The sequence below is a fragment of the Lepidothrix coronata genome, unplaced genomic scaffold (assembly GCF_001604755.1).
Source record: "Lepidothrix coronata isolate B3197 unplaced genomic scaffold, Lepidothrix_coronata-1.0 Scaffold234, whole genome shotgun sequence".
NCBI classification, from domain to species: Eukaryota; Metazoa; Chordata; class Aves; order Passeriformes; family Pipridae; genus Lepidothrix; species Lepidothrix coronata.
The window spans coordinates 957,926-985,671 of NW_016690414.1; the positions used below are offsets into that span (position 1 = coordinate 957,926).

Here is a 27,746-nt window from a genome sequence, read left to right on the forward strand (position 1 = left end):
CACCAGCACTCGTTCCCGTTCTCCCCCTCACACAACAGAGGGACAACACAGAACCCAGGTCAGAATGACTGAAGCCTTACTTCAATTAAAATATAAACAAGAAAACATGACAGAATAACAATCAAACAGTACCTGAGAGCAACTGTGTAGGATTAAACGTCAGCTTGAGGAGAAGAGTGTAACCCAAACAGGGTAGGTAAGATCTCTCCTCTACAGGCCACAGATCAGCACACCTTTCATTACACGGCAGCCTCAGACATAGATTTGACAGGGAGCAGAAGTGGGGACTGAGTTTGTCATTCCCTCTCCATTAATTTGTTCTGTGGTATCCTGGTGGGCACTTCCCCCCCCATGACATTTTAGCAGTGTGCATCCCATGCCTTCATCACCTCCAACCAGAGGAATTGTTCCTGCTACGTTTATGCCACTCACCCGTCATCAATTTGTGTTGATTACAAGGCTAAGATATGATAAGGGCCAGAGATGAAGTAAAATAATCTCTTGGCTGACTTTCGGTCCAAGAGAACGTGTGACCATCGCAGAGTAGAGCAGAAAGTCTGGGAAATCTTGGCATCAGCCTCTGTACCTGTGTCAGGACACACAGGTACCCCCCCTTTCAGAGGACAGCTCTGTGTACCCTGGAATTTATGGCCCTTTTGATGTAAGAAATCAGAAAGCAGCAGATGCTGCCATACGGCCAGCAGGCCATGGGCAGCATGATTGCCTGTCATTGTACCTAAGCATCTTCCCTGTGCCTCCTCGTGCACTGAGAAAAGCATGTGGAGTCACATCCATTCCAGAATATACCTGAGCTCAGAAAAAACTCCTGCATCAACTAAATTTCTATTAAAAACCAGTTATACTGTTAAGAAAGCAGATTAAGTGTGTAATATACCCAAGTGTGAAGTGTTATCACCACTTGGCAAAGCCTGAATTTTGGAATAAAAGTCTGAACTTTGAAATAGAAGAGTAACGATTTTGGATGACAACAAAACAGGTGTAAGCAGAACAGATGTTATCACTAACATATGAAATCTGGATGAAACTCCAGCTGACAGGAAAAAAAAAAAGTATGTATATAGTATATATAAAGACTGAGAGATAAACATGGACAAATGATCTCTCTCTTTAAATCCCCCATATCAAGAAAAAAAGGTTCGTTTTTATTTTTTTATTGAAAAAAAAAGAAAGTAAAAAAGAAAGCAAAAAAGAAAGTAAAAAAGAAAGCAAAAAAGAAAGTAAAAAAGAAAGAAAAAGGTATATGATGCACATGGACTACTGGAGGAGGGAGCTGGCAACAAGGCTGAGGAACACAGCACCCTTCCAACTTTTCCATGTAATACCATTGACCTTAGCTTTGGATGCAACATCTCACCTGCCCTCTGGGCTGAAGGAACAGTGCAAGATAGCAGCCACTGCCAGGGCAGGGAAGAAGGAATCTCCAAGGAATGATGGTATCCACCAGTGGAGACTCATTCCGAGCAGACTGCATACCTGGGACACAGGCATGGTCCCAGAGGAGGTGGATACCTCCAAGTGGGAAGAGGAAGCAAAGGGGAGGAAAAAGCCAAATAGAAACAGAAACAACAACAACAATAACAAAAAATCATGTGACAGCTACAGAGGTTATCCATTAGAAAAATAAAACAAAGCAAAATTAAAAAAAGAAAAGAAGCAGAACAAATTCCAAACAACCTCTTGAAAGCTTATTTCAGCTTTATATTGTTTACTGTAGTAAACAGGGGCCCTCCAAGCCCTTTCTCATGGGAGCAGCGCTCATTCCTGTGCTCACGAGAGCAAGGAAGCTCAGGAGAGCAAAACCACAGGCTGTGCTTTCCAAAAATCCCACCTTTCGAAACACAAACGACTCCTCGTTGTAAACAGGGTTCAGGCCGTTGTTCATCACCATCCGCGTGCGGAATTCCTTACGGATCGTGTCCGTGGGCAGACCGTACATATCCACCTCCACGTACGTCCCAATTTTTTTGTCTGATAAGAACTGACCAGATATTACCTGCAACGTAATAGCAGAGCAGTAAGGAAGAGCAATACAAAGAGCAATACAAAATACAAATTCTGTGGGGTTTTTTTTACTGAGAGCAGCCTGGAAAATGCTTTATGCAGAACAGAGGTGTTTATTTCCTCCTATGAAAACGGTGTATTTAGTGCTAAAACTGTGATCACTGTTGTGATCAGACCTTAAATATATCCTTAATTAGAAATGACTGTGCTATGGTATTACCACTTGCAAGCCAGTCATCCCAATTATCTGATGTCTCACAGATGTATTCACTATATTAATGAAAAACACTGAATGAAACAACCAGATCGGGCACTGCTTTTCCACAGCTCTAAACCTGCTGCTGGGAAGCATTTTGTTCAAATATATGTCCTGACCACAAAGAGGTGAAAGGAAACTATTGCTCTGCTTTCACCTAGTCAAAGGTTTCAAACTAATCATGTGTCAGTCTGACTCCATATTATGTCTGGAAAGTGCAGGATGCTGAAAAAGCAAACAAACAAAAACCCAGGCGACTCCTCTGTATTGTTATGTATATGAAGATTTGTTGCAATTTCACTCCAAGCCAAGATTAATCTAGTCACAGCAGGTGATTACTCCAGGGAAAATTTTTATTCCATCAAGATGATATATTACTTAAAAACACAGCTAATGTTTTCATTACTACAATCAAGGAGGAAAGAAAGAAAAACCAAAACACGATTTCACAGACCTAAGCTCATTTCAAATCCTTTTGCTTTCATGATCTAACATTCTTCCAGGGAACACTCTGGATAATAAATATGAAAAGGTATGCAGCTGAGGGTTATCATTATTGGGTTTTGGTCCACTCAACTCCTTACTTACAGAATTTATATGGAATTTTGTACTGGTTTTAGGCACACAAGAAAAGTAACTGACAAAATACGTGATATAAGAACTATCTCTAGTGATATTTAGAACTTGTGTTCTCACCACCAGATACAACTTCCTTCTTGAAGGGATTGTACTGTCATTACCATTAAAAAAACACAACATTAATAAAACATGTTTGTTCTTCTGGAAGTGCAAATGAAACTTAGTTAAGTGTCTAGAATGCACAAGGAATGCCTGGTCAGAGAGAGTTTGAAATTTCAATGCTGCACATAGAAAGGGATGACTGAAAGCTGAAGTTTAGCAGCACAAAAGGTATTTGAGCAAAAAAAGTAGAGTGTTGAGTCATAAAAAACATTTTGCAACTGTCAGTCTTCTTCCACAATATGATACCTAACCATGCTTTAGAACTACAACAGATGCTTTATGGACTTTTTTACTCACAGATGATTCCAAAGTAAGGACCTTCATCACAGGAACCATTTTTCTCTGCTTATTTTGAAAAATCCTGTCCAGGTATGCCCATATTCCTCCCTGCTCTGTAGTGGCAAGTGGTGGTATATGATTTCATACCGTACACAGAAATGAACTTCACTCAGTTATTCACTTGTGTGGGCTGACGTATCGCAAAAAGACCATGAAGGGTGTTAGAACATGATAATGTGTAACAACAAATCATTTCTAGTTCTATTCTGTTCCACCCAGATCAAGTAAATAAAGGCATCTTAGCCAGCAATTAAAAAAAAAAAAGAAATTATTTGATGAAATCTTCACAATCCAAACACACTTTCTGTAGGTATCTTATTTCTGCTGACTTTGAAATGTGATTTGGGTGTGATGACAGTTGTCTGGTGCTGTTTTACCTGCACAGAACATGTTGCAGCAATTACACCATCTACAGGAGTTTCAGAGAATGGGTCAAACGTTCGATCTGGTCGTCGCATGAAATCTGGTTTAAGCAGATACCTCATTTCAAGGAAAAAAAAAAAAGGAGAAAATTATTCCTCTGTGGAAATTCAAACTGTATTAAATACAAATGAAGTGGATGCTCTAGCATTAAGTAATGAACTGTCCTACAGCACTGTAAAACACAGACTCTCATTCCAGTTGCAAGTGTGAGGAAATAAAAGGAAGTATTATGGTTGTCTAGAACACAAATAAATGTTCATCTTCATTTTGAATTACCAGCTACTGAGAGATGAAAGCAACCCTTGATTTCCAGAGAAAAATAAACGTAATATGATCAAGAACATTTCAAAACAACTGAATGATCCATTTTAAAAATATAGCAAGTTACCATATAATAAAACGTAGTTGCTCTCATTGATTTTAATTCTTTAACTTCGGAAAAACACAGAGGGCTTTTTCAATTTTATTTTTCTAAATGAAGAAGTTCCTCAGAGTCAAGATTCACACAATAAATTTCAGCTTGAAGCTAATTTTTTCATCATGGTTACGAAACCTTGGGGGGAAACAACTGATAATGTCAGTGCTGACAGATTGTTAATTATAGTGGCATGAAAGGTACTACCACAATAACACTTACAATCTGTCCCTGAGGACTGTGCACTGGATCAACATATCAATGAAGCCAATATGTGCTCTGATGAATCAGAATGCAAGGATTCTGCCATCAAAATGAAACAGCAGTTGATCCCAGAAATGCTGTGCTGCACATTACAGAGGTTCTTTCGGTGCTGGAAGAAAATGTTTAACTAGAGGAATCTTGCTAATTCTGCAACCCTGACAGACCAAGCTGCTAGAATTTTTATTTTAATTTTTATCCACCTCTAGTCTCTCCAGTGAATCAATGGTACACAATGTTATAAAGGCCTAGACAGAACTCAGAAATAATCAAAAAATGCTGGAAAAATTCCAGTAGAAAGAATGTCAATGTTTTCTCCCATTTCTTCATAACATGGTTTCTGTTTAGAAAAATAACACTCCTCATTTTTCTTACATTATAAATGTGAGGGATTTAATAATATTTTATTAACTTAAAGTAGGGAACTATCAGAAACATCCTTTATATCTGCTTCCAGCCTGCTGAAATAAAAAAGTGGTAAAGATAAGAGTGGCTCAATCTTGTTTCACCAGCATGAAAACTGTAAATCTGAGAAAAAAAGAAGTACACACAGAAGGAAACGTTAAGTTTTATTTTCATTGTCCTGCACCCTTTCTGTGACTGAAACACCACCACATTTATAATGCATATCAAAATATTACCATGTATTATCACTGTAATATCAAAAGATTGTTGCATCACTGTAATATCAAAAGACAGGAATTTAGTTGGTAATTTTCCCTGTCCTTCAGAAGAATTTGGCAAAAGTAAAGGTGCTCTTTTACTAGGATTGCCAGTCAAACAAGAAGGAACCATACTCTGCAGTAAAAAAGCTTTGGTTTTCTATTATTTGTGTTATTCTGATTAAAATTATAGAGACTGCACCTTTGTCAAACCCAAGAGCCTCTACCTGGAGAGCTCACAACTGTGATAAAGGCATGGAGTGGCCAAGCTCTTTGTGTCCATTCTGCAGAGGAGGAATTTTACCAAGCTTCATCTACTCAGACTTTCTTTGTGAATAAGATTTGCAGCAGTAAAAAGAGTAGTTTCTTCCCAGGATGAGTCTGCAGATTTTCTGGACTGTCATTTCCTATAATTCATCAAACTCCTCCTTTCTCCTGATGTTAATGATCACTCTTATCCTATTAAGGTATAAACTCAACATTTAAAAAAGAAAAATCTATCAGCATCACTTGAGCATCCTTTGTCATGCAAAGGTCGTGAGCAAGAACTTAGAGAGATGAAACATCTGTTCAACTCTCTGTGAAATTCACACTCCAACTATAGTACACAGATTAAAAAAAAGTTCCCTGTCCAAGCAAATTCGGCAATTCTGTGAACTGTGCGATGAATCTCCACTCTGAGGCACGTCTTCAAAAAAAAGGCTGAGAACAGAAGCTGGAGATGTATTTAAATAACTGTGTATGGTATTCACAGTCTTCATAATTTGCACACAAAGCCTCTTCTATCTCATCTTTAAAAACTGGGCATAATTAAAAAGTGTATTCATTAGAATACCTCCTTACCGGGGATAATTCCCTCTGAATTCTTCTAATTTCTGCTCTTCACCTAGCATCCCCTTTTTCTTTTGTAACACATAATTAACAGTGACAAAATTTTATTAAAACCTTATTAAAGGATTCTGCTCCACAGTGACAACAGTTTGAATCATATCACTCACCCGCACGATCCATTGTACTCGAATTTCCCTTGATTCAACTGCATTGCTAAATCTGCCAAGAGACAAAGAAATTACTACCTTTCCTGGTGAATAATGCAGACCACGAACATTCCTTTCTAGAAAATAACACCATTTGTCCAGAACAACGAGCTCAAAATAAAAATTAAATTTAACGCATAAAACCCACACATCCAAGAAATAAAAGGAAGCAATCAGGAAAAACTTCAGATTTCTTTACAGTAGTAACAGCTTTATCAACCACACTAAGTCTATGCTGTGCTTAAGAAACAGTCAGTTTGGTTCCCTGAAATCAAACAGGCAGAGAAGCAACAGACTGTGGTCATGTTACATTTGTGGGATGGGATTTCCATCATCTAACTTTTGGTATCTACAGTACAGATGTCTACATTTCTGCAGATCACTTGGAATAACAGAGGGATACAGAAGCTTTAACAGGGCAATTAACCTCAGTCTAAGGCAGAATATAAAACACACTAGAAAAGACATCCTTGAAGTGTGTATTTCTTCATAATGACCACAGACAACTACCTCTGATGAAGCTCTCTGTTTCCTGATGTTTTAAAGAAGGTGAGATGAATATCACACCGGTTTTCTATGGGCTTAATTCAATAAAATACCACAAAACCAAACCACAGACATCACAGCAGCCTTGCTTAGTTTCAACACTTAAATGATGAGTTTTGGTCAATGCATTATTATGGCACCTGTATATAAAGATATACAGTAAACATGTAATAACCTCCCTCTCATCCAACCCTCTCCAGAACTTTGCAAAAATAAAATGTTTTCCTTCAGGTTTCCAATTACACTGGAATAGAATATCATTGTTTAGCTATAACAGGTATTTTCTTGCCCAGCAGACTCTACCTTCAAAAGGGAACAAGATCTTTTCTGTATGTACTCTGATACACAAAATACTAGATTCTCATATGCTCCTATCACTTATTACTTGCTTTACTGGGCAGCTGTAACTTATTTCCTCAATTATTCTTCAGCTTGACAGCACAACTGGATGGCAGAGGATGAATACAGGAAAGTTGTTCACTTCCAGTTATACAATTACTACTCTTATTTTGCAATATAAAGGGGTTGGGAATGACAGGCAACGGGCAGAGGCAGTGCTGGGAGCAGAGTGAGGTTTGCATTCATCTGTTCCAGCCTCTGTATTATGTGGAGTGCTCTAAAAGCAGTGTATTCCAGTAGAGCCTTCTCCTGCTTCCTCAGCTAGTGAAATCAGGGCACAGCTTTGCAGGACACAACTCAGGGTATGATCATTAGGAGTGTCTGCAGTAGCAAAGGCACCATTCAGGGAGGGGGGAAGGAAGCACAGAAGCAACGCCACAGCCAGAAAAAGGAAATGGGAAAACTGGTCTGTTACAGGTATGATTGAACACATTCCTAGATACATCAAAAAACTAATCAAAACAACAAAAAGCCTACTCTCACAGTTATACTCACACCTTCACTGAACAGGAACAATACATCTCCTCTCAGTTTACCCTGTGGAGAAGCACTTACATTCCCTGGCATCGTTCTCTCAGCTGGGATCTCAGACCTCATTCTCTGATGATGAGCACATGACTCTTAATGCTTCACAATGACTAGTCTAGAAATGCATTTGTCACACAGTCATTACTTTTTACCATCTTAATCTGCACACTCCATCTTTGCTTTGCAGACATGCATCCAACTGTGCCAAAGCTGTGTTTTGTGAAAGCACTGATTTTTCCTGTAATTAATACTTTTTATTAATAAAAACCATTTCTGCGAGAAGTTGCAGTACTCTGTTATTTTTCCATAAAAGGGGGCTGAATTTTCCTTCTGTGTATGGCTTTTTTTATTGCTCCTTGTCTTACGCTTCCGTAATTCCACTCCACCGTGTTATTTAGCCATATGTCTGTTCCCTCAAAAAATGCCAGAAGCAAATCCATGGCATCTGTTTGAGAGTTACTGCCCAAGCCATTCTTTAGGATTGAGGTTCACTGGTCGTTGCTGCCTACCTGGGGTCTGATAGTTCAGTGAGACCATCTGGCAGCCAGCGTTCCAGAAAATTTGAGGCATGTAATTACTGGAATCCACTCGGCCTCCCTTTGGGTATATCCGACTCATTTGTCGTTTGTTATAACTGTGGAATTCATCAAGGAAAATGAAATAAAAACATCATAGAAATGTATAGCCATATTCTGGTGTCTTCAGTATTTCCTGTATTAATCTTACTATTTCTCCTTCCATGAGCTGCTTTCCCTTTTCCTTTACAGGCATGGAACACTAAATCTACAAAGGTACACTGGTTTATTTGCAGCATTGGTAGAGAAGTGGTGTGAGGAAGTGAAAGGATACTTCACAAACTCAATGGCATGAGTCTTCAAATACCCTAGTCCGACTGATTCGTTGAAAGAGGACATATTGTGATGAATATTACGTTCTGGGAAGGAAAAACAAGACATTTTAAAACACTTCTGTGATGACAAATCAAAATTCAAGATCATGCACTATACATAAAAGCAGGATATAGCAGATTCTGGTCTCTTTCCCCATTATCTGTTACTCATAGAATCAAATTATACTGGTGAGAAATTTCACGGTTTTCTGACTTGTTTTTTTCTTTCACTTCCTGGGAAATCAACAAAAGTTTCCTTTTTTTTGTTTAGGACAAAATTGTTATTCAGAGCCTGTGCTGTGTGGCTAGAAAAGGGAAAACAACATGATAAATGGCCTGGTGTGCAGTATCAGCTGAGTGCTGACCACTGTGACAATCATGCTCACCTTACTGCAGGGATAGATGAACTGAAAAAAGCAGTTCAGTTGGAAAGGCCTATAGAATAGAATCAACCTCAACAGCTCCATATTCTCCCAGTAATTTAGTGACTCCGTGTGGATGACCAATGGAATAACATGCTAACTTCACATTCAAGGCAACAGATCTACAAACATACCGATGGTGGTCATTAAACTAGCAAATATGCCTGTATTCCTAAACTCAGGAAAATGTAGAGATTAAAAAACTACCTAGGATAAGCAAACACTTGTATTTCATTCAACCTTTTATGTTACCTTCTGCTACATCGAAACCTTGAAATTTTACAGGTTGAGCATAGTTGACCATTGTTGATAAATATGGATGTATATTGGTTGTGGCACCTACATATTTGTAAGATGCCATCCACGCTTGTTCATCTTCAACAGTTACTAAACCCTGAAAACACATCAAAAAGAACAATCACTATTTCTGTGTGCAAACCCTACCGTTGGAATTTTCTACTGTGGTACAAAATTATACCCAAATCTGCAGAAAGTTAAAGAAAGGGCAAATTAATACAAGAAAAGTGGAAATTTAATGTCACAAATTAAGGCTTTTCTTACTGATATGTGCACCAAAGACTCTCAGTGTTACAGGACACATGCAAGAGGACTGATGACAGAAAAGCTCCTAAGCAGCAGGTAAGTATTACATGAAGTTAGTAGGATAACACTGGGATAAAAGATAAATATTAAAACAGACTGAACAATGTTGGGAGAGAATGATCTATTTTTGCCAAATAAATTCCTAAAATTGTGATTTAATATACATTTGCTGATAGCACCTGTGATGGTGTAATGCATACTTGGCACTCAACATCAGAACATAAATAGGTTTAACTACTAATCTTTACTAACAGGAGACCAAAATGTAGGGATCACAACCTTCACTGGACAAACAAATGTCACAAGACCAACAAGAGACACTGTACCAAGTTCACATTCCTATTCACTTCACCTAATAAAAATCTGAACCCATCATTCACATAAAGATGCACTTTGTTTATACCAGAACTTCAGAAGTTTTCTACAAGTATCTCATCTGCCAGAAACTCACAACAGGAAGCATTTCTTATTTGGATCTACCTGTCCAACATTTTCTCTTCCGTAAGCCAGTTTGAAACACATTCTTTTCACTGAAATTAAGGAAAAAAGATCCCTGTCAATCTAAGCAAACTCCTACATACAGTTTTGGTTGTTCTCCTACCAGTGAACCAGTTACCAAAAAATCTAACCTGTTGCAGGCTGTCAGTGAACTTCTGCTAGAAAGTACTAAGTATAGTCAAAAATTCTTGCAGTACAGCTTTTTATTTTCAGACTGCAGCTCATGTTTGTCAGAAAGTTCTCCTTCCCTATTTTATCAGGAAATAGTCAATAAGAGGAAGCACTGCAAAGCCCTTTCTCATTAGAGAATAATGCAGTTCACAGAACCTACACTACTGTAACTCATTTACTCAGTGAGATGGGAGAGTCAAGATGTAAAACCACTTGCCATTATTATGGGTCTGTGCCTCTGTCACACAGCGCAGACACATTTCAAAGAATGAAAACCACGTGAAGTGGAACCATTTATGCCTCAATATAAGATGATTATAGCCACGAGGAACATCATTTTCTGAGTGCACAGAATAGCTGAGTTAGCAGAATGAGTCCAGGTACACATTGTTGTATGTGCATTTTAGACTGAATTAAACTTCCAGCAGCCCATGAAATCAAACTGACACCATATTTTAATGCTGATCACCAGGGCTCAATCCAACTGCTTTTCAGGAATGTGCAGACTGAGGGTTCACAGATCTGTTCCCTAAACATGCCAAAAGGTACATCCCTTTATTAGTAGAAAACAGGCATATTTTTTTATTACTAGGTTAATATTTATTAATAGAGTTTAGGTCAAATTCAGGCCAAAGGTTTTCAATGAAACTAGTCCTTTTCAGTGTCTTAATTTCCGAGAGGCAAATAACTCAGGAAGAAGTGACCACCCATCTTGCAAAAACCAGGGTTCTCCAATATGCCTCTTGTTGACTGCTCAGAACCACTGACCATATTTGACTATCCTGATCCATTAACACCTACACCAGGGTTGATGAACTCCAGGGAAAAGGAAGTCAAAGGGATTATGATGCCTTAGTGCCCTGGCAATGGTATCACAGCTGTATGACTGCATTACTGACACACCAGCTCAATGTTCCAAGACAGTCTACTGGTCATTGATTTTATCTTACTTGCCTGCAGACCCATAATTTTTAGAGTAAATGGGCTGTACTCTGCAGTGTTCACAACTTTAAAACTATGAATTAAGAAAGGGGTAAGGATAGAATGTTTCTTAAAGTCTACAGAAACAAAGGAATGGTTACAACAGCACATGAACCTTTTAGGGGATAGAGAAAACAATGGGGAAAGTTGATGTCCCTGTTATTTACACCTCACCACTCCTCAAGAAAAGAAGCAGAACCCACTCAGAAAACAACACAGACTGAAACAAAGTGTGGTTAGGAACAGGAGCAGCTTTAATGAGAGAAGAGGAGGAGAAGGACAGCGGAAGGAGGTGGGGAGTGTCTTACAGAAGGGATTCCTGGGAGAAGATAAATGTAGAAGTCCCCAGGGAAAGCAAAAGGAAGAAAAAGAGAGAGGAAAACAAAGTGCAGTCAGGGTAAGGGCAGAGGAAAAAAAAAAAGAGGCAGGGATGATAAATCTCAACACCATTCAAAGAACTGGTTTCCCCGTCCATGACATTTGAGACTGAGATCAGACACTTCTAAGCAGGCAAAAGTCATGCACTTCTGTCTGTTCCCAAATTTTCTGACAGCCCTAAGCCCAGTATAAAAGTATAGTCAAAGAAACCCTAGGGGACAAAAGGAGATAGAGTCACTTTCAAAAATACTGTGTAGGTGCAGTAAAACTGAGTGTAAAATTGTTAAACCACTAAGAATGCATGGTAAGTAATATGCATGTTATATAGAAAGCAATAAAATAAACTACATAACATCCTATGTGTCACCTTTTTATTGTTTTCTTGCTCAGAATCTTCAACAGCCTAAGGGAAAAAAAATATATATACATTACCCAAAGAAAAAGCAATAGGAAATACTCACAGTAAGGAAAAAATCCTCAAAAAGTTAATTAATTTAGCAAAAAGTATACCCTTTTCCACACCTTCCTGTGTGGCTCATCTGTCCCATAAACTTGCAAAAATTTATAGTCTCTTTGAAACTTGGGTACACAAGATATGAAACTCAACAGCTGGTTAACAATAGGAATAGGATGAAGGATGCCAGTCAGTTAAGCCCAAAACAGAGTCCTCATTAGATGTTGGGGACAGGAAGTTTCAGAGAAGAATGAAAGAATAACACCCCCAGACCACACAGAAGATCATCCAATCTGGATATGCAAACTGCCAGGCTCTGCAAACTTAAGGTTGCTGTAAACTGTGCTTGAAATGTCCACATTTGGAAAAGGCCTGTCTGCTGTCTGTCTTCAATTACAAGCTACCACTACTGAGAAACTTTGACAGATAAATGTTGTCTTGGCAGTGGATGTGAATTCCTAAAGGATAACGATCAAGTCACTGATCAGCAAAGAAGCAGAAAAGTTACTCAAGGACATGGTGAGGATGAGTGACAAATCTGGAAACAAAAAACTAATCCTCAAAACAACCACCAAAAAATCCCCAACCAAAACCCAAACCCCAAAACAGTCAGGTAGTTAAGGACCAGCTGACTTTGCAAGTGAAACTGCCCTAAAGCAAAGAAGTTAAATGATACTTCAGGGGAAGGATTCATAGAAGTCCTGAAGAAGCAAAGTCCTGAAGAGATAGGTAGAAGGCAGGTCTGATATCTCTGATTCTGCTGGAGACATGCTGCCAAGGGCAGTCTGTGCTAGGAAGGATTATCCATACCTCTATTTCTGTTTGGAGCAAGATCTAAAGGTAGTCAGGCAGGAGAGAAGAAGTGGACAAAACACTTAAATGACAGAGGAGCAGGATCTGACAAGGTACCTTAGCACTCACACGTGGGCTTTTTTTCTGTAGCAAGCAGCAATAACACCTTCAGTGCCAGAGCAGGCTTAGATTTCAATTCCAATATTCTGTATCTAATTACCATCAAGTAATATTCAAGTTACTGAGCAGAGACTGATAAACTGTACTAAATCAGGTATAAGTGGAATAAAGGGAACTCTTCCCCTGTCTATCAGCTGTCTGACATAGTCCCACTGCCCCACCACCCCACTGGGAAACGCCTGTCCTATTTTGCCTTCATTGCTGGAGGTGGAAGGGAGAGTCTACCCTAAGGAACAATAAAAAATGACACAGGGAAACCCTGCAATGAAGACACAGAATGCAGCCCTGCAAAAACACCACTGAGAAAGGAATCTGATGTTCCACCTGTCAGCAGGGCTCTGCACCTGAGATGTGAAGTAAAATATCAGAGGTGGGAGCAGGAAACCTCTTGCTGCCTTTAATTTTTGTTGCCTTTAATTAGTATTTTTGATCAAATCCCCCACTTGTACACTGTTTCCCTACATTCTGATCCTGTTTCCTCAATGAATATTCTACCTTAATAAGCAAGGACTATTTTGGGCTACAAAACTGTGTGTTCTCATAACCCTAAAGGTTAAGGGCATCTGGTGAAGATCTCAGGTGTGAATCTTCTGACAACAAGTGCTGTGATGCTTCCACAAAACAGAGTGCCTTTTACAACTGCCTCCATGGGAAGTTTTTCTAAAAAATACAAATAAGAAGCAATCCCACCTTTTTGACACTGATGGCAACAGCTTCTTTTTGACTGTAATCATCGACAGTAAGGTCACTTCCAAATTTGTACTCGGGGTGAGCTTCTTCTTCCTGGTCAGCTGCACAGAAAAGAAAAATGATCAGTGGAGAAAAACCCCACAGCAACTGCTGGTTTTGTGCCAGACATGCAACAAATGACAGCTGAATACACAGGTTTGGCTTGGGCATTTTTTAAAAACAGGAACAAAATACAGTGTATTAGATTTCCAAGTGCTATTTAACTGTTTCCAAGTGTAGCAAATTACAGCTAAGGCCAAAGATCCTTAGAGCTTCGGCATGGCAAGACAAATTTTATTTACTGGACTGTTGAAGTAAGCAGTAATTTGCTTAGAAAAAGTGTAAAAAGAAAAAGCCAACAGCCTTGAGGAAATAACAAGATATGATGATTGAGTTTTTTAAACACAGATGAAAGAAAATAGTAGTGTCCAGGCTTCTTGTGTGCGTTGTGTGCCCCTACTCTAGGGAATCATTTTCATTTGCTTTTAAGGTGATTTTCCATTAGAATCTAGGGTACTCAAAGAAGATAAAAAAGCAAAGTAATAGAAAAAAAATATATATATCTAATATATGAGAGGACCAAGGGGTAGGCTAAAGCTGGGACATTCACTATGACATGGGTCAAAGTACCTTGGTTCAGACACTTGCAGGCAATGCATGATCTACTTCTTCTGAAGGTGGACATTTAAACAGACAAGGTGGATCATACCCTAAATATGTCTACTTTTCTGTGCTGGCCATAAATACATTCCATATCATTGGTTCAGGGCAGGACATTTACACTGAAGATATCTGAAGCTTGGCAAGAAAAATCCTATCCCTCAAAAGTATAATGCAATAATCCAACCTGACACAAGTATTAAACACAGTGCCAGAATCTGATTCCAAAGCAAAGAGCACAGCTTTCCAGGCTCTCTCTCACACACACAAAGTGAAAATTTTACTTGGTTGGTGCTCCAACATGACTTCTGAAAAGTGAGAGGAAGTTAAAATTACCACTAGTACCACCAACTAAGCTCATGATCCTACCACAGAGCCAGGAGCAGCTGTGGTGCGTGCCTGGGATGAGACAGTAAGGCTGGAGGTATGTACAAATAGTCCTGCACTGAGCCCAGACTTACTGCTGCTGGCACAGACTGCAGGCATGTGGGTAAAGAGCATCCTAACTGCTCATGCCACCCTACTGATTTACCACAGGCAATGTTTGAGAGCCCTCCTCCATGAAATCCTCACCGCTTTCTATTTCCTCTTCGTTATCATCCTCTAGGATATTAGGAGCAGCAGTTTCCCCAGCCTCCATCATCTTTTTCAGAGCATCAAGCTGTTCTGTTAATATGAGAAATAAAATTAAATTAGTCGTGGCATGAACAGTTTGTAGCACAAAGAAGTACAAGAGAACAATCATAAATGATTCTCCAATCCCGAGAGCTACTTTTGTTTAATGAGTTCTCTAAGTTTTCAGTTAGTAATAAAATTTTACGGAGTAAAGAGCATCAATAAACAAACACTGTTGTTAGATCTGAAGAGTGGTCAGTAAAGGTTGTATCCAAAGCTCACTTAAGAAATATTTCATGGAATCACGGAATCAATTAGGTTGGAAAAGACCTCTGAGACAGAGTCCAACCTATGACCAAACACCACCATGGCAACAAGACCAGGGCACCAAGTGCCACCTCCAGTCTTTCCTTAAACACCTCCAGGGACAGTGAGTCCACCACCTCCCTGGGCAGTCCATTCCAGTGTCTAGTCACCCTTTCTGTGAAGAAATTCCTCTTAAATTTCCATAGACTTCAAAGATCTTTGGAGCAAGCATATTACTTCTTCAAAGAATAAACAGACAGCTGTCTCTTCGGGGCTTGATCCATGCAAATGGAGGCAAAGTGCTCGGATTTTCATTGTATTCCCATGTGCATTTGAGTTAGACAGGATGAAATGTCACACCACGTATGACTGAAGTCAGTGCAAGGTCTGCATGCTTATCTTTGAATGGAGGAGGACCAGGGTTTATCATTACAGCCATACTGGAAACTAATATAGCAGCATTATTATTACTGAAAGAAGATAAATATCAGAACTGGCAACAACAGCAAGAAGAGCAATTTGAAATTCCATTTAATTTCATGCTTATCCTGGAAAAACACAGCAATGCAAACATGCCAGTGCAGGCAGAATTTACAAGAGATTCTATCTGTGCTATATTTTAGCTCCACCAGCAGCCTGATAAAAGTCCCAGGATTACATTCCCAGGTCTATCTATGCCTTTGCTGCATGCTGATATCAAGGCCCAGACTCTGGCACTCGTATGAAACACAAGGGCAAACAAAATGTCATTTACATATAATTCATATTCTTCCAACACTAAAGTACAAGCAATTTGGAAACTTTAGTAACAAAGTCTTTTTGTAGCGAGCTGGACTTTTGTTTATTTAATATTTGACAAGCTTTACTTACTTTTTTCTACTTCAGGTTTCAGCCTTTTATTCTTTATGAGAATCTTTCTTTTGAGGTCATTAGGAGATGGTAAGGCTTTACCTGGATCAAGCTGTAAAACAATTTAAAGAAAAGGTTTAATAACAGCTATTTGGCTCCTCTGTATCACTATTTGGGATTTTGACTTTAGGACAGAAATAGTAAGGGGCAGTGAACAAGCAGTGCCACCTCAGGCACAACCCCAGGATCTAGTGTGACTGTAGTTCTATGGTCTCCTCTGCTTCTTCCCCATCCCATGGGAAAGCTGTGCTCAGGTAAATCCTGCTGGTCTCCAGCCTGTGCCACTCTCAGCTTCACTGGTCAAAACATTTTCCCCTCTCTCCAGCTTAGCAGGGGGCATGGACGTGACCTGCAACTCCTCATCAGAGCACTTCCTACTTTCCCTCCCTCCCTTGGTTCACACACAGTCACAGTTTAGCCCGTTATCATTTGACCTCCAAGTAAGTCACCTTTTACCATCCCTTCAGGATGTAATAATGCAAGTGAGGGAGCCCACACACACAGAGTGGAAAAGGACTGGCACTGGTGAATGGAAAACTACCCAGTCCTTAGCCAGGTAACGAGGACTAGTTTTGCCAGTATGGTCACAGGGGCACATCTTTGTGAAAGGTAAGGGGCAAGTTTCACATACACAAGGAAATACTACTAAAAGGTTTGTTCCAGGTTGGGAAAGAAGAAAATACATTATTGAGAAAAGAGAAAAAGTACAAAATCCTCTAATTTAAGCCCTCTCACAACACTGAGGTTAAAAACCAGTGATTTCTGTATAGTATTTAGCAACCTCTCCACCTCAGGCTTGCTAAGAATACTATGCAAGGGGTTGCTCGTATAATGGACTGGGGTTTTCAGTGAACCATAAATGATACAGGAGTAGAAGGTATTTCCAGGACTAGTAAAAAGTCTTAGAAGAATTATTTAGATATTTTTATCTTCAAATCCAAATCTGAGCTACACAGAAGCAGCATTCTAGATGAAGAAACAAAAGAGCAAACCACCACAGCTTGAAACCAAATAAAAGTAGCAGAGGTGACAAATAACAACCCAGCAAAAAAACCAAAATCAACCCAGTTCCAGGAGAATGGGTGCAAACCTCCCTGCAGGAGGGTAATGATTCTCCACACCCACCAGGCAAGCTCAGGCATGGGAGTTTCAGTATGTTGGATGAAGAGAAAACACATTTGTTCTCGAGAGCGCTGGGGCTGTAATTCCACTAGATGTCAGTGCTGCAGAGCTCACTTATCCCTGGGCTTCCAAGATGCCAGTCTGCATCCCCAAGCAAGGGCACAGTTGGATGCCCACTTGGACAAATATTTGCTTTTACTTAAAACCAAATCCGCTTCAACCAGTGTCGTGTCTCTCTTAAGCCTGCCCTCCTCAGTCGACCAGCCGAGGTTACCAGAGCCCAAGCACTCCTAAAGTGCACGTTCCAGGCTCCTCCTGCCACCTCTGCAATGTCTGCTTTGTGAGCAGCTGGGCACTGAATTCAGCCAAGAGGAGGAAAGGACACAAAATGCAGAAGGCTCAGCAGTGCTACAGAGCACAGGCAGCTGAGGCTAAATACTGGGCCCTGAGGTAGAAGCGTAGCAGCCTTTGGCCAGCTCTCTTTTAGGCTTCCATGGTTGCTGCTGGAAGCTGCTGTTTGTGAGGAACATGGCAAAGTGCTGCGTACACTGCAGTGGAACGCTGCACATTTAGTTCTCTGGGATGCACTTTTTCAGGGCAACAACCTGATATTCACCAAGCCTTGTGTGCTGCTGCCCCTGCAACGTGCAAGGGAAGCCACGAAAAGCACAGCTCTAGCAGTGCTAATGCCAGGAGCCCCCTTCGCTGGGGTCACACGGGCAGGAGCTGAAAGGTAAGGCAGAGTGCTCTTTGCTGTGGCACTAAGGAGCATCTGCAGGTTTGGGGTGACTGCTGGCACATAGTAAGCTCGTTGTAAGGAGAGTAAGGAAGGTCTGGAGGAGGAGTTGCAAGCTCTGGGTAACAAGCTATTAAAGTCTCAAATGTTGTGTTTGTGAAGGAGTGTCTGCTATTATCTCCTGCCATGCAGGAGAGTGAAGTGCATGCAGATTACAGCGCACTTGACAGTGCAAATGAGACTGCAGGAAACTCCTGGTGCTTAATTTAATTCTTAAGGCAGTAGTGGGGGCCACCTAGACTGCAGGACTTGATCTGGAGCATGAAACATGCAATGTGCAGCTGAAGGAAGAGCTTTCTTCAGCCGAGACCATGCAATTTATAATGAATTGGTTTTCATCAGTGACTGGCAGTTTCCAAGTTATGTATGACCTGCAGATACAATGTGTGTGGTGTATTTTATGTAGGTGCTGATATTACGTCCCACATCAAGGGGATGGGTTTCCCCAGGCTGCTCGCCAGAGCCCTGTACAGAAGAGATTAAACAAATCAGACAAAAGACAAGTTGGTACCAAAAAGCATAGACATCCAAAATCACTAGTCGTTTTTGAAAGCACAGGACTGGTAGTGAACAGCACTACAGGTGATATGATCTCAGTTTGTCATCCCTTTTAAATACAACCAATATAAAAAACCACCAGACTGGTAGAATGTAACATACTGGATGTGTTTCTAGAGGTTGCTTCAACAGGAGATCTCCAAAAAGATCTTCACAGTATTTTGACATCTTGTATTGTTGGTATTTGCTGGAAAAGAGTGTGCTGGTTAATTTTTAAATATAAAAAAAAAAAAAATCACTATTACTTGGCACAATAGAATAATACTAAGTAATGCAGACATCCCAAATTATATACTGCCCACTTTGTCTCCACTGAGAAGTATTACTTTACTGTATAATTATGCTGTCAATAAAAGTCTATTATCTGACAAAGATGAATTTAAAGACCAAAAAAGTAGAATAACTCAATCTCACACAGCTAATGGAACATCCAAATACATTTCACAGCTTTATCACAGATAAAAATATTGCCATTATTAAACCATATGAAGATAGTATATTAGCAAGTGAAATTCAGTATACCTGCAATAGCCTACAAAGTTTTCAAGTACATTCAAATTACAGTATTTTAAACTGTATCACCTCTCTCAGACGTTGTACCATTTTAAAATTAAAAACAGGCACTACATACCTGCAGTGATTTTCAAATGAAAGAATGACAGGGTACTCTGATGTAACAAATGCTGTTTCCTTAATGGCTTGAATTACATCCTAAAAAATGAAATAACAGGATTCAAATTAGAAGAGGGGTGTGTGATGCAGGTCAGAAATGAGCCCTAAGATCTGGGGACAAGAACTGTGCCTGTGCAATCTCAGTCTGTCACATGGGAGCAGCACCTCACTGCTGAGGAGAGGAGGGTGCCCTGCACGGATTCTTGTCCATGGGTTCTTCTGGGGCTCACTGCCAGGTGTAGAGGTCAGGCACTTACCTTGAAAAGAATGTCTGTACACATTGCTTTTCCATGTGTTATTATTGGTTCCTGGTCTTCACCTTTGCCATCCCAACAGTCCAGCTCCACACACCTAGAAATCCAAGAAAAATGATGTCAGCTTCCTTAGTGTTTCATTCCAGGTGAGCTACTCAGGACAGATCCTAAATAATGATGGTCAGAGCAGTAAGTTACAAAGCAGTTCTAGGCATTACATAATCCTTTCTAAGCTGCACACATGTAATTTCAGACTCCTTATATGAGTCTGGATATTCTACCTTACAGCACCTGTGGGTCAATGTATTTACATCTGGACAACAATGTCTTCAGCACTAGAACACTCTTCTGATTCTCAGGTTAGCATGTCAAGAAATTATGCAGGATATCATAAACTGATTCTCATTTACAAATAAACTTCTTAATTATAAAGCAGAAAGCCCTCTGAAATTCTTCAGTTGTCATTTTGAGATCTAACTTCTATTTCCTTTCTCACAAACTCTCTCCTTGTATCAATTTCTACATTGCACTGCTTTTCAAGGTTTTTCATGAGAAAAATAAGAGTCTTAAATAAATATGTGTGTTTTCATTTACCACACTAACATATTTATACACTCAATTATACAATATATCATCACCAAGGTATATTATGTAGGTTTATAGTATCAGATTCACAAAGATTAAAGGCTGTTATGTCCTGCTTCCAACCTGCATCCAGCCAAAAGCACTTGTCTGTACATCTCCACTGAAGACTTGCCACCAAACTGCCTGCCTGTTAAATAGGTATTGTGAGAGGAACTGATGAAATAATGAGCCAAAGGATGGTCCATCTCTTGATATAATTCCAAACGGTCTAAGAAAACCGGGGCATTTTCATCTGACATCAAGTATCTGCAAAACCCGTCGCTGGATATGACACCTAGAAGGAAGAAGAAGGCATGGTAAATTATTCCCAGATATTCAGAGTGGATAGGAATCAAACTGTCCCACAGAGCAGGAATCCTAGCACAAAAATTGTGTTTACATAGGCTGTCTGCAAGCAGACAGAAGCTCTCCCCTTCCACCACTCCAAGCTCACCCTGGTACAAAATGTGCCATTCTGTTCCCAGAAAACAGAAGAAAAAATCAGGTGCTCAACAGCTCAAAAGCTGAGGTCCAGCACTCACCATTAGCAGACCTAAGGCACCAAGAGGATGTGAAGAAAGCAAACGAGTAGTGACATTTCCTCAGAGAACTCCCAACAGTTTTGGTCTCTGGGACTTTCTAAATCAGAAATCCTGAGCTTGCATGTACCAGCCTTCTACAGCACTTTCCTCCCCTCCTTCATGGTTAGTCCTGCCCTGACTGTGCTACATCACTGCTTATCAGCTTGTAGCATGTGCAGAGACTGTTCTCCACTGACAAAAACGTGTGGATGTGTACCTGAAAATGTCTGCACAGGTTCATTTGCAAAACATCAGGAAAATCTAAGATACCTTCAAGGTTACTGTTGGAAATACAAGTTTATACCTTCATAACTGAAAAGCAATCCATTTCTACAACCAACATGGCACACCTAGTAACACAGAGGACAGAACCCATAACACCTTTCTCTTATTTCTCTGCTGTTCTGTGCTTCAATAAAGTATAAAAAAAATGTAAGGTAAGGGATAATTTTTAATGAAGCCAAATAATCAGTACAGCAGTATCAGTTTTGAAGTGGCCAAGAGTCTGAAAAACGATATGAGGTAGGGAAGAAGGGATTACTCACAAAGAGCTGCTGCAGAGAATGGTTGTCTGGCACTAGTTTGGAGACTGCTTTCCCTGAAATCATTTATGAACACTCAGCTATTGTCAAGGGACAGGCTGCAGCAGTCCTATTTTATTTTCTTTAAGACTACTTTTCTCTTATAGAGAAATGGAGTGATCCAAGTTTTCATTCTACGCCTAACTTCCTGAAAAAACCCTCTACTGGAGCTTACATTTTCTGTGCTTGGAGTCAGCCAGAGGTGAACTGTTCTGGGATGTCTTATTCAAATCCTCTCAGCTGATTCTGAGTATGGGAAAAGGCGGGGGGGGAAAGGGGGGCAAAAGGGAATTTTCAACTTGAAGAATGGTTTTATTTTGTTGTCACCAAGAACTTAAAAGCAGCAGCACAGCAAATCTTAGATGATACATATTTCTAGTGGATCATCTTGTGCAAAAATGTCACGTCTGGACAGCTGTTCTAGACAAACTATAGCTGAGACTTCAGCAGCTTAACAGAGCTCTGTTGTGTTCTGGGATAAAATCTGCATCAGTGAATATGATCCCTGGAGGAACACTGTGAGAGGACACTGCTGCTGTTCTCTTGCTACTCTCCATAACCCTACCCCTGCAGGAGGTTTACCACATTTATTAAAAACCTGTTAGAAAGAAAAATCAAAGAATGAAGCTAAATAAATAGCCAAGATTGAATTATTTTCTTTTCTAGTTTCAGATTAATTTCCACCCTCATAAAATATGTTTTTGTATCTTCCATCCTGAACAAGTGGCAGCTGTGTTTCCTCATTGTGGAAAATGTGTAAAATACACTGGCACCAATAAGAATCAAAGATGAGTGTCCTTAAAAATTATAAATAAAAAAGGATAAAGCTGACTAATATCAAGTAATTAATACTTGAAGCACTCTACTTCATGTAGAGAGGAAGAGAAACAAGCTTGTGAGTGGAAAATCTTCATAACATGCATAAATGTTCTCTAGACAAGAGAAATATCTCCTCTGTCCCAGGTGATTCCTGCAAAGTCCATCTTTTCACAGAACCAAAAGAGGAATCTATTAATCCGGTGCACAACACAGTGTCTCTTCCCCTAAAAGTTTAGTTAAAAGGACTGAAGGACTATAAGGAGTGGGGAAAGCTACGAATCCAGCTGCAGAGGCATTCCCTAAGCTTATAGGCCTGTGCCAAGATCTGTGACCATGAAGCAACATGAAGGCACACAGGGAACCCAACAGGGCTCAGTGCTGAGCCAGGCTTAACTGAGGCAGGTTTAGACATTGCCTCCTTCTGTTCTCTGCTTTGCACACCCTGCAGCAGCAGTGGAAGCACGAGTGGATGGCTAAAAGCTTCTCCAGTGCTACCTTGATATATTCCCCTAACTGTCTGGTGACAGAGGAATCCTGTTAGGATGCCTACGGGCTTTGCAAAGCTGCAGTCTCCTCTCTGCTTGCTACGACGACAGCAACTTCCAGCAAAAAGGGCAGGGAGGACAGATGGGGAAAGCAACATTTCTAATTTCTGCAGCTGATCCCAGCACAGCTGCTCCAGCAAAATGGGTAAGAACTAGGAACTAAGTTCAGCCACTGACACCTCCAACACTCCCAGCAGTCAGGACATGAGCAGTCCAAGAATGGCTTGCAGACACTTCCTGAAATCTTGCTCGGAGAGAACATTTTTAAACTCACCCACATAAAACACCCTGTTTTAAGCCAGGCTGCTGCCCTCAAGCACTATAGAGGTTACATTACAAGAAGGTAGATGCACATCCAAGAGTGCACATGGCAATTTTTCTTTATTCTTTGTTTTTACACAATATCTGTACAGCTTTGCAGTCTCTCTCAGAGCTTGGCCACAGCCACACGCAGGTTGCCCTTTTCTGCATTTACTCGTTCCCAGCCTCTCACATTTTGTATCAGCATGGCTGCCTTTGCAGCCACACTCTAACCTGGATCAGGGAAACAGTCCTAAAAAAAAAAAAAAGCACTGATTTTGAGGGGGAGATATTTTTCCTGATCTAGTTCACTGGGTACCACACAAGTGCTTTGCCCCCAGACCACAAAGACTGTAAAGCTCCCTTTTAAAAGCCTGGATGCTTCAGAACAAATTCCCCAAATGCCTAAACCCAGTGAATACTGAATTCCCTTCTCCATTTACCTTTTCTCTTCAAGTCTTCATCTGGCTCGTATGTCTCAATTATCTGCATTGCTCTTTTTGTGTCATAAAAGGGAAATAAAATTTCATTGAGCCGAGGATCTCGTTGGTGCTAAGGTTAGAAAACAACAGAATTCAGCAAAATAATATAGTGCATGGCTATCATCCAAGAGCATTTCATTACTGCAGATGAGAAAGAAAGAAGTGGATATTTAAAAAGAAAAAAAAAAAAGCAGCCCTAAAACTTACAGACTGTTTTAACTGTAATTTAACTGTAGTAATTTCAGCTTTAGGTAGAAAATGAAGCTTATCTTTCATAAGAAACCTGGGCAGTTTAATCACAAAAATATTTAAAAAAAAACCACTCCAGTGCCATCATATAACTGGTCTTACTCTTGCTTGTTCATCAAAATAATGACTGCATGTGGCACACGTGCAAATGAAATGTTGAAAAATAAATAGCTAAATCTCTCTTCTTTGTAAATTCTCTCTCTAATCTTTTTTGTAGGACTTGTAAACTGACAGACTTGACTGATGGCACTGTAATCACCTCTGCAAAAATGCATGTCTTACACATTACCTACAGCTAAAGCAACAAGTAAAAGTAAAATAAAGTTATATTTTAAATGAAGAATTTTAAATCTCAGTTTAGAAATAAGTACTGATCATTACTTGTGAATTGTGGAAACATTGTGGTTTTAACTATTCAAAAACCAGCACAGGTTCTTAGAAGAAATATGCAAAAGAATTTCACAGCATCATCTCTTCAATTCACAGTAATTTAAAATATTAGGATTTAATAATATATGTAACATTTAGATACAATTTAGCAGTGATTTCTAATACTCTAATAAAACTCAGAGTTTTTATGTTTTCCCTCAGAAGTGTGCTATGTAACTTTGCCTTTTCTCCATGCTGGATTAGAGCTGCACACTGTGCGCCTGATTCTCCATTAAAAGAAAATCAAAACCAGAACTGAACGGAGTAGTGGTATGTAAGCAGATGCAATAAAACAAAGAAATAAGTATGACTTATTTTACCCCAGTAGGTGCACAGTTTTCAAGATTTAGTTTAAGCAGAATTCAGAAACGTAACAGGTCGCCCCCAGATTGGGTCAATAATTTGGAGTGGGCAGGATGGTACTGATATGGCTCACACAGCACTACCAGCATTTGCTGTAATTCCTTATGTGTAAATTTTTGATGGGTTTTTTTCATGAGGAAAAAGAATATCCAATCAAAAATAAGCATTTTGTCTCTTTTCTTGCAACACTGGTGCTTCGTTAACTCCAAGAAATTACAACCAATGCCAATTCAGTCATGCACTTAAGGAGGGATCTCTCAAGTACTGCTACTGGCAGTCTGCAGCATCTAAAACACAGCAGGTTCATTCAGTACAGATCAGTGTTGGGATAACTAAGGAAAACTCAGATGGAATATGATATGGGAGCAGAGGGATGCAGGACATAACTGGCTAAGCAGCACACAACAGCAACACAACACTGGCATGCAACAGTTCGGTCTACTTGTGACAAGTGACAAGTTTTATACCATTAGTGACAATGCACCATTTCCAAAAATTGTAAGAAATAACAGGAAGGTTCTTAAGAAAAATGCTCTTCCCCTCCCTCTTTCTTCTACAGTTAGTCATAAAAAATCAGAAGAAATTAAATGGGACAAAGCAAAAAATCTCCGTTCGAGAAAGAGTCTCAGAGTTATCAGAAGGAGCTAAGAGCAAAATAGTCTTCTAGTAGCCATGAAAATGGTTCATTATCAATTTTCCACCTGAACAAGAGCGATATCTTTACGTTCACTTAGCTTAAAAAATAAAGTAAAATTGACAAGTGATAAAGATTTACTTAAAAAAAAAAAAAACAAAGTAAGAATGTTTGCTAGTATCCCTTGAGGAAACATTCTGTACCTCTGGGTTTGGTGGCACAGCATATTTGTAACCAAAGTTAAAAGCATGAAGGTTTATCTAGAAAGACAACATGCCCCAGGACTAACTGTGTGTGTCCAACAGTGTTGTATTTGATTGTTCTAGTTACCACACTGGACAGGACACCCTTACACTATACATTCTTTAACCATATGAGGGTGAACTGACTAAAAAGCAAGAATTCCTGTATGGTTCTGCAAAGAGAGAAAGATCCTCCCCAGCCTGGCCTCCAGCCTCCCTTTGGAGTGGGTACAAACTGAGACACAAAGCAGTTAATAATGTGCTGAAACCAATTTTGCCCCTTGAATTTGCCCTGTGCAGTGGTGAGAAGGGAGTCCTTTTGTGGAGATGAAAAACAGGGAGATAGAAAGAGCAGATGGGAAGGAGGGAGGAAGAGCAAGCCAGTGGAAGACAGAGAGAGAGGAAGAGCAAGGAAGTGGGAAAGAGGGGATAGGAAAGGATCTCCCCACACCTTCCTCCCAGAAGAAGGGATTAGTCCTGGTCAGAATACTGAATTTCTATTTTGGCTGTTACTTGTCTTATTATTATTTTATTGCTGTAAAAGAAGGTCAGGAACAAATCTCAATAGTAGTCAAATTCAGTTACTTTTCTACTACCTTTTATTTTTTCAAAATTTAACTTTGAAAGTAGAAGACCTAGACATAATACTCAGTGCCTGCCAATAATTAAATTTCTAAAAACTTCCCAGAAGCTTTAATACTGACACACAATTAAATCAGCTGTCAGACAACAGCATTTTGGAAAAACTCCAGGAAAGCCACTCACTCTCCTCTCATATCCAGTAACATATCCTCATGCTCCCTTAAAAACCCATAACACTTGGAGCTTCTGCAGCATGCCTTGGAGGTTACTTCAGAATAATTTAAGTTAAAGAGTCTCATGAAGAATTTCTCTGCCAAGTAACTCCCCTCTCCTATGCAATGATAATAATCTTTTTATATTTTCCAGCATTAAACACCACTGCTAATTGCAGTGTTGGCCAGCTGTCAAGGGGACAGAAACAATCACTTCAGGAGGGAGGTTGTGGGTCATTTCGTGCCTTTCAAATCATGACTGAAAGTTTAAACTCTATCTGGAGACCAAAAGACCTCCAGCACAGAGCAAAGGCATTGGGTTCAGTCATCAGAATGAATCTCCTACTCTGTAAAAAACATTTGGCTGATTTTTCCCAGCTCTGGTCGCCAACTATATTTCCAAAGGCAAAACATATCGTGTCGATAGGAAGGCAGTCAGCAAGATGCCTCTTTCTCCAATACTTACTATAAAATAAGGCTTCTAATTCCATAAAAAGAACTGTTCAAACCACACAAAACTTAGAGCACAACTCAATTTTAACTTTTTAATCAGTTACTGGAGGCAAAAGAATGTCTCAGAGCAATAAGATTAGGCATGAGCTCAAATTTGCTAATAGATATGAACTAAAGGCCCAAGTGTGTAACCATTGGTGCTGAAGCTGTTTATCTTCTCACTGTCTTTTCTTTTGAATACTCCTTCTACAAGTAATTCAAGTTTAGTGCTAGTGAAGAGTAAGGCACACATTCCCTATGAAAAATAAAATTATCTTCTAAATGTCATATATGGGGAACTCACTGCTTGAATCATCCCATGGTAGTATCCAATATATAAATATATACAACATTGATTTGTGACTAGTAAAACAATGTTAGATTGAAGATTTTTTGGTAATGCACCCAAAAACATCACATAGTGAGGTCAGCAGCTTTCCATGTTCCAGATGACAAGAAGCTACTGGTACAAAACCAAGTAGAATGTGCCTCTTTTCCATGTGTGTGTTCTTGTCAAAGCCACACAGTGCGTTTATCTCTGCAATTCTGAATGAGTCAGCCTTCTATAACTTATGTGCTTTAGGAACAGAAAAAAAACCCAACCCCACTCTGTTTATTGAACTACTTCACACACTCACGATGCTTTTAAGAAATACTAAATACTTCTGCCAAAAAGTGTATTCTGGAAACACGGCAATAAAAATATTTCCTCTTATTCTGCACACATAGCATTTTAAAAATCATATACAAACCCTTAAAATATCCTCTTAGCTCTTAGATTTGTACAAGATTAAAATACTACTGTTGAGAAGAATCAAACCGCTGTTTATAAAAAGCCCACTTCAGTTTTTCTTTAATGAGAAAGACAGCAGATATATTTAGCTGGGGCCTACAGGTAAAAATAATTGCTTGTAATAAAACACTGGGTGTATTTTAGTTGAAACTGCATCCAACGTTTAACAGCATAAAATGTATAAAACATACATAACACAC

At 39.6% G+C, this 27,746-nt stretch overlaps 1 protein-coding gene across 6 annotated transcripts in view; it reads right to left on the reverse strand.

Moving 5' to 3' along the window:
• The window catches only part of PLCB4 (phospholipase C beta 4), a 187,242-nt gene that overhangs the window by 35,769 nt on the left and 123,727 nt on the right, over window positions 1-27,746 (reverse strand). For 4 of the 6 annotated variants that reach the window (XM_017834555.1, XM_017834551.1, XM_017834553.1 and 1 more), the window contains 15 exons: window positions 23,512-23,620; window positions 20,327-20,537; window positions 19,622-19,715; window positions 19,324-19,403; window positions 18,795-18,879; window positions 16,178-16,268; window positions 14,960-15,052; window positions 13,688-13,788; window positions 11,939-11,974; window positions 9,193-9,334; window positions 8,479-8,563; window positions 8,139-8,263; window positions 6,118-6,169; window positions 3,736-3,838; window positions 1,850-2,014 (listed from right to left, as the gene is read on the reverse strand). In XM_017834555.1, coding sequence (XP_017690044.1) covers window positions 1,850-2,014; window positions 3,736-3,838; window positions 6,118-6,169; window positions 8,139-8,263; window positions 8,479-8,563; window positions 9,193-9,334; window positions 11,939-11,974; window positions 13,688-13,788; window positions 14,960-15,052; window positions 16,178-16,268; window positions 18,795-18,879; window positions 19,324-19,403; window positions 19,622-19,715; window positions 20,327-20,537; window positions 23,512-23,620 — 1,572 coding nt within the window. The remainder of the gene's footprint in view (window positions 1-1,849; window positions 2,015-3,735; window positions 3,839-6,117; window positions 6,170-8,138; window positions 8,264-8,478; window positions 8,564-9,192; window positions 9,335-11,938; window positions 11,975-13,687; window positions 13,789-14,959; window positions 15,053-16,177; window positions 16,269-18,794; window positions 18,880-19,323; window positions 19,404-19,621; window positions 19,716-20,326; window positions 20,538-23,511; window positions 23,621-27,746) is intronic. The other 2 variants (XM_017834556.1, XM_017834554.1) reach the window with 1 other exon arrangement.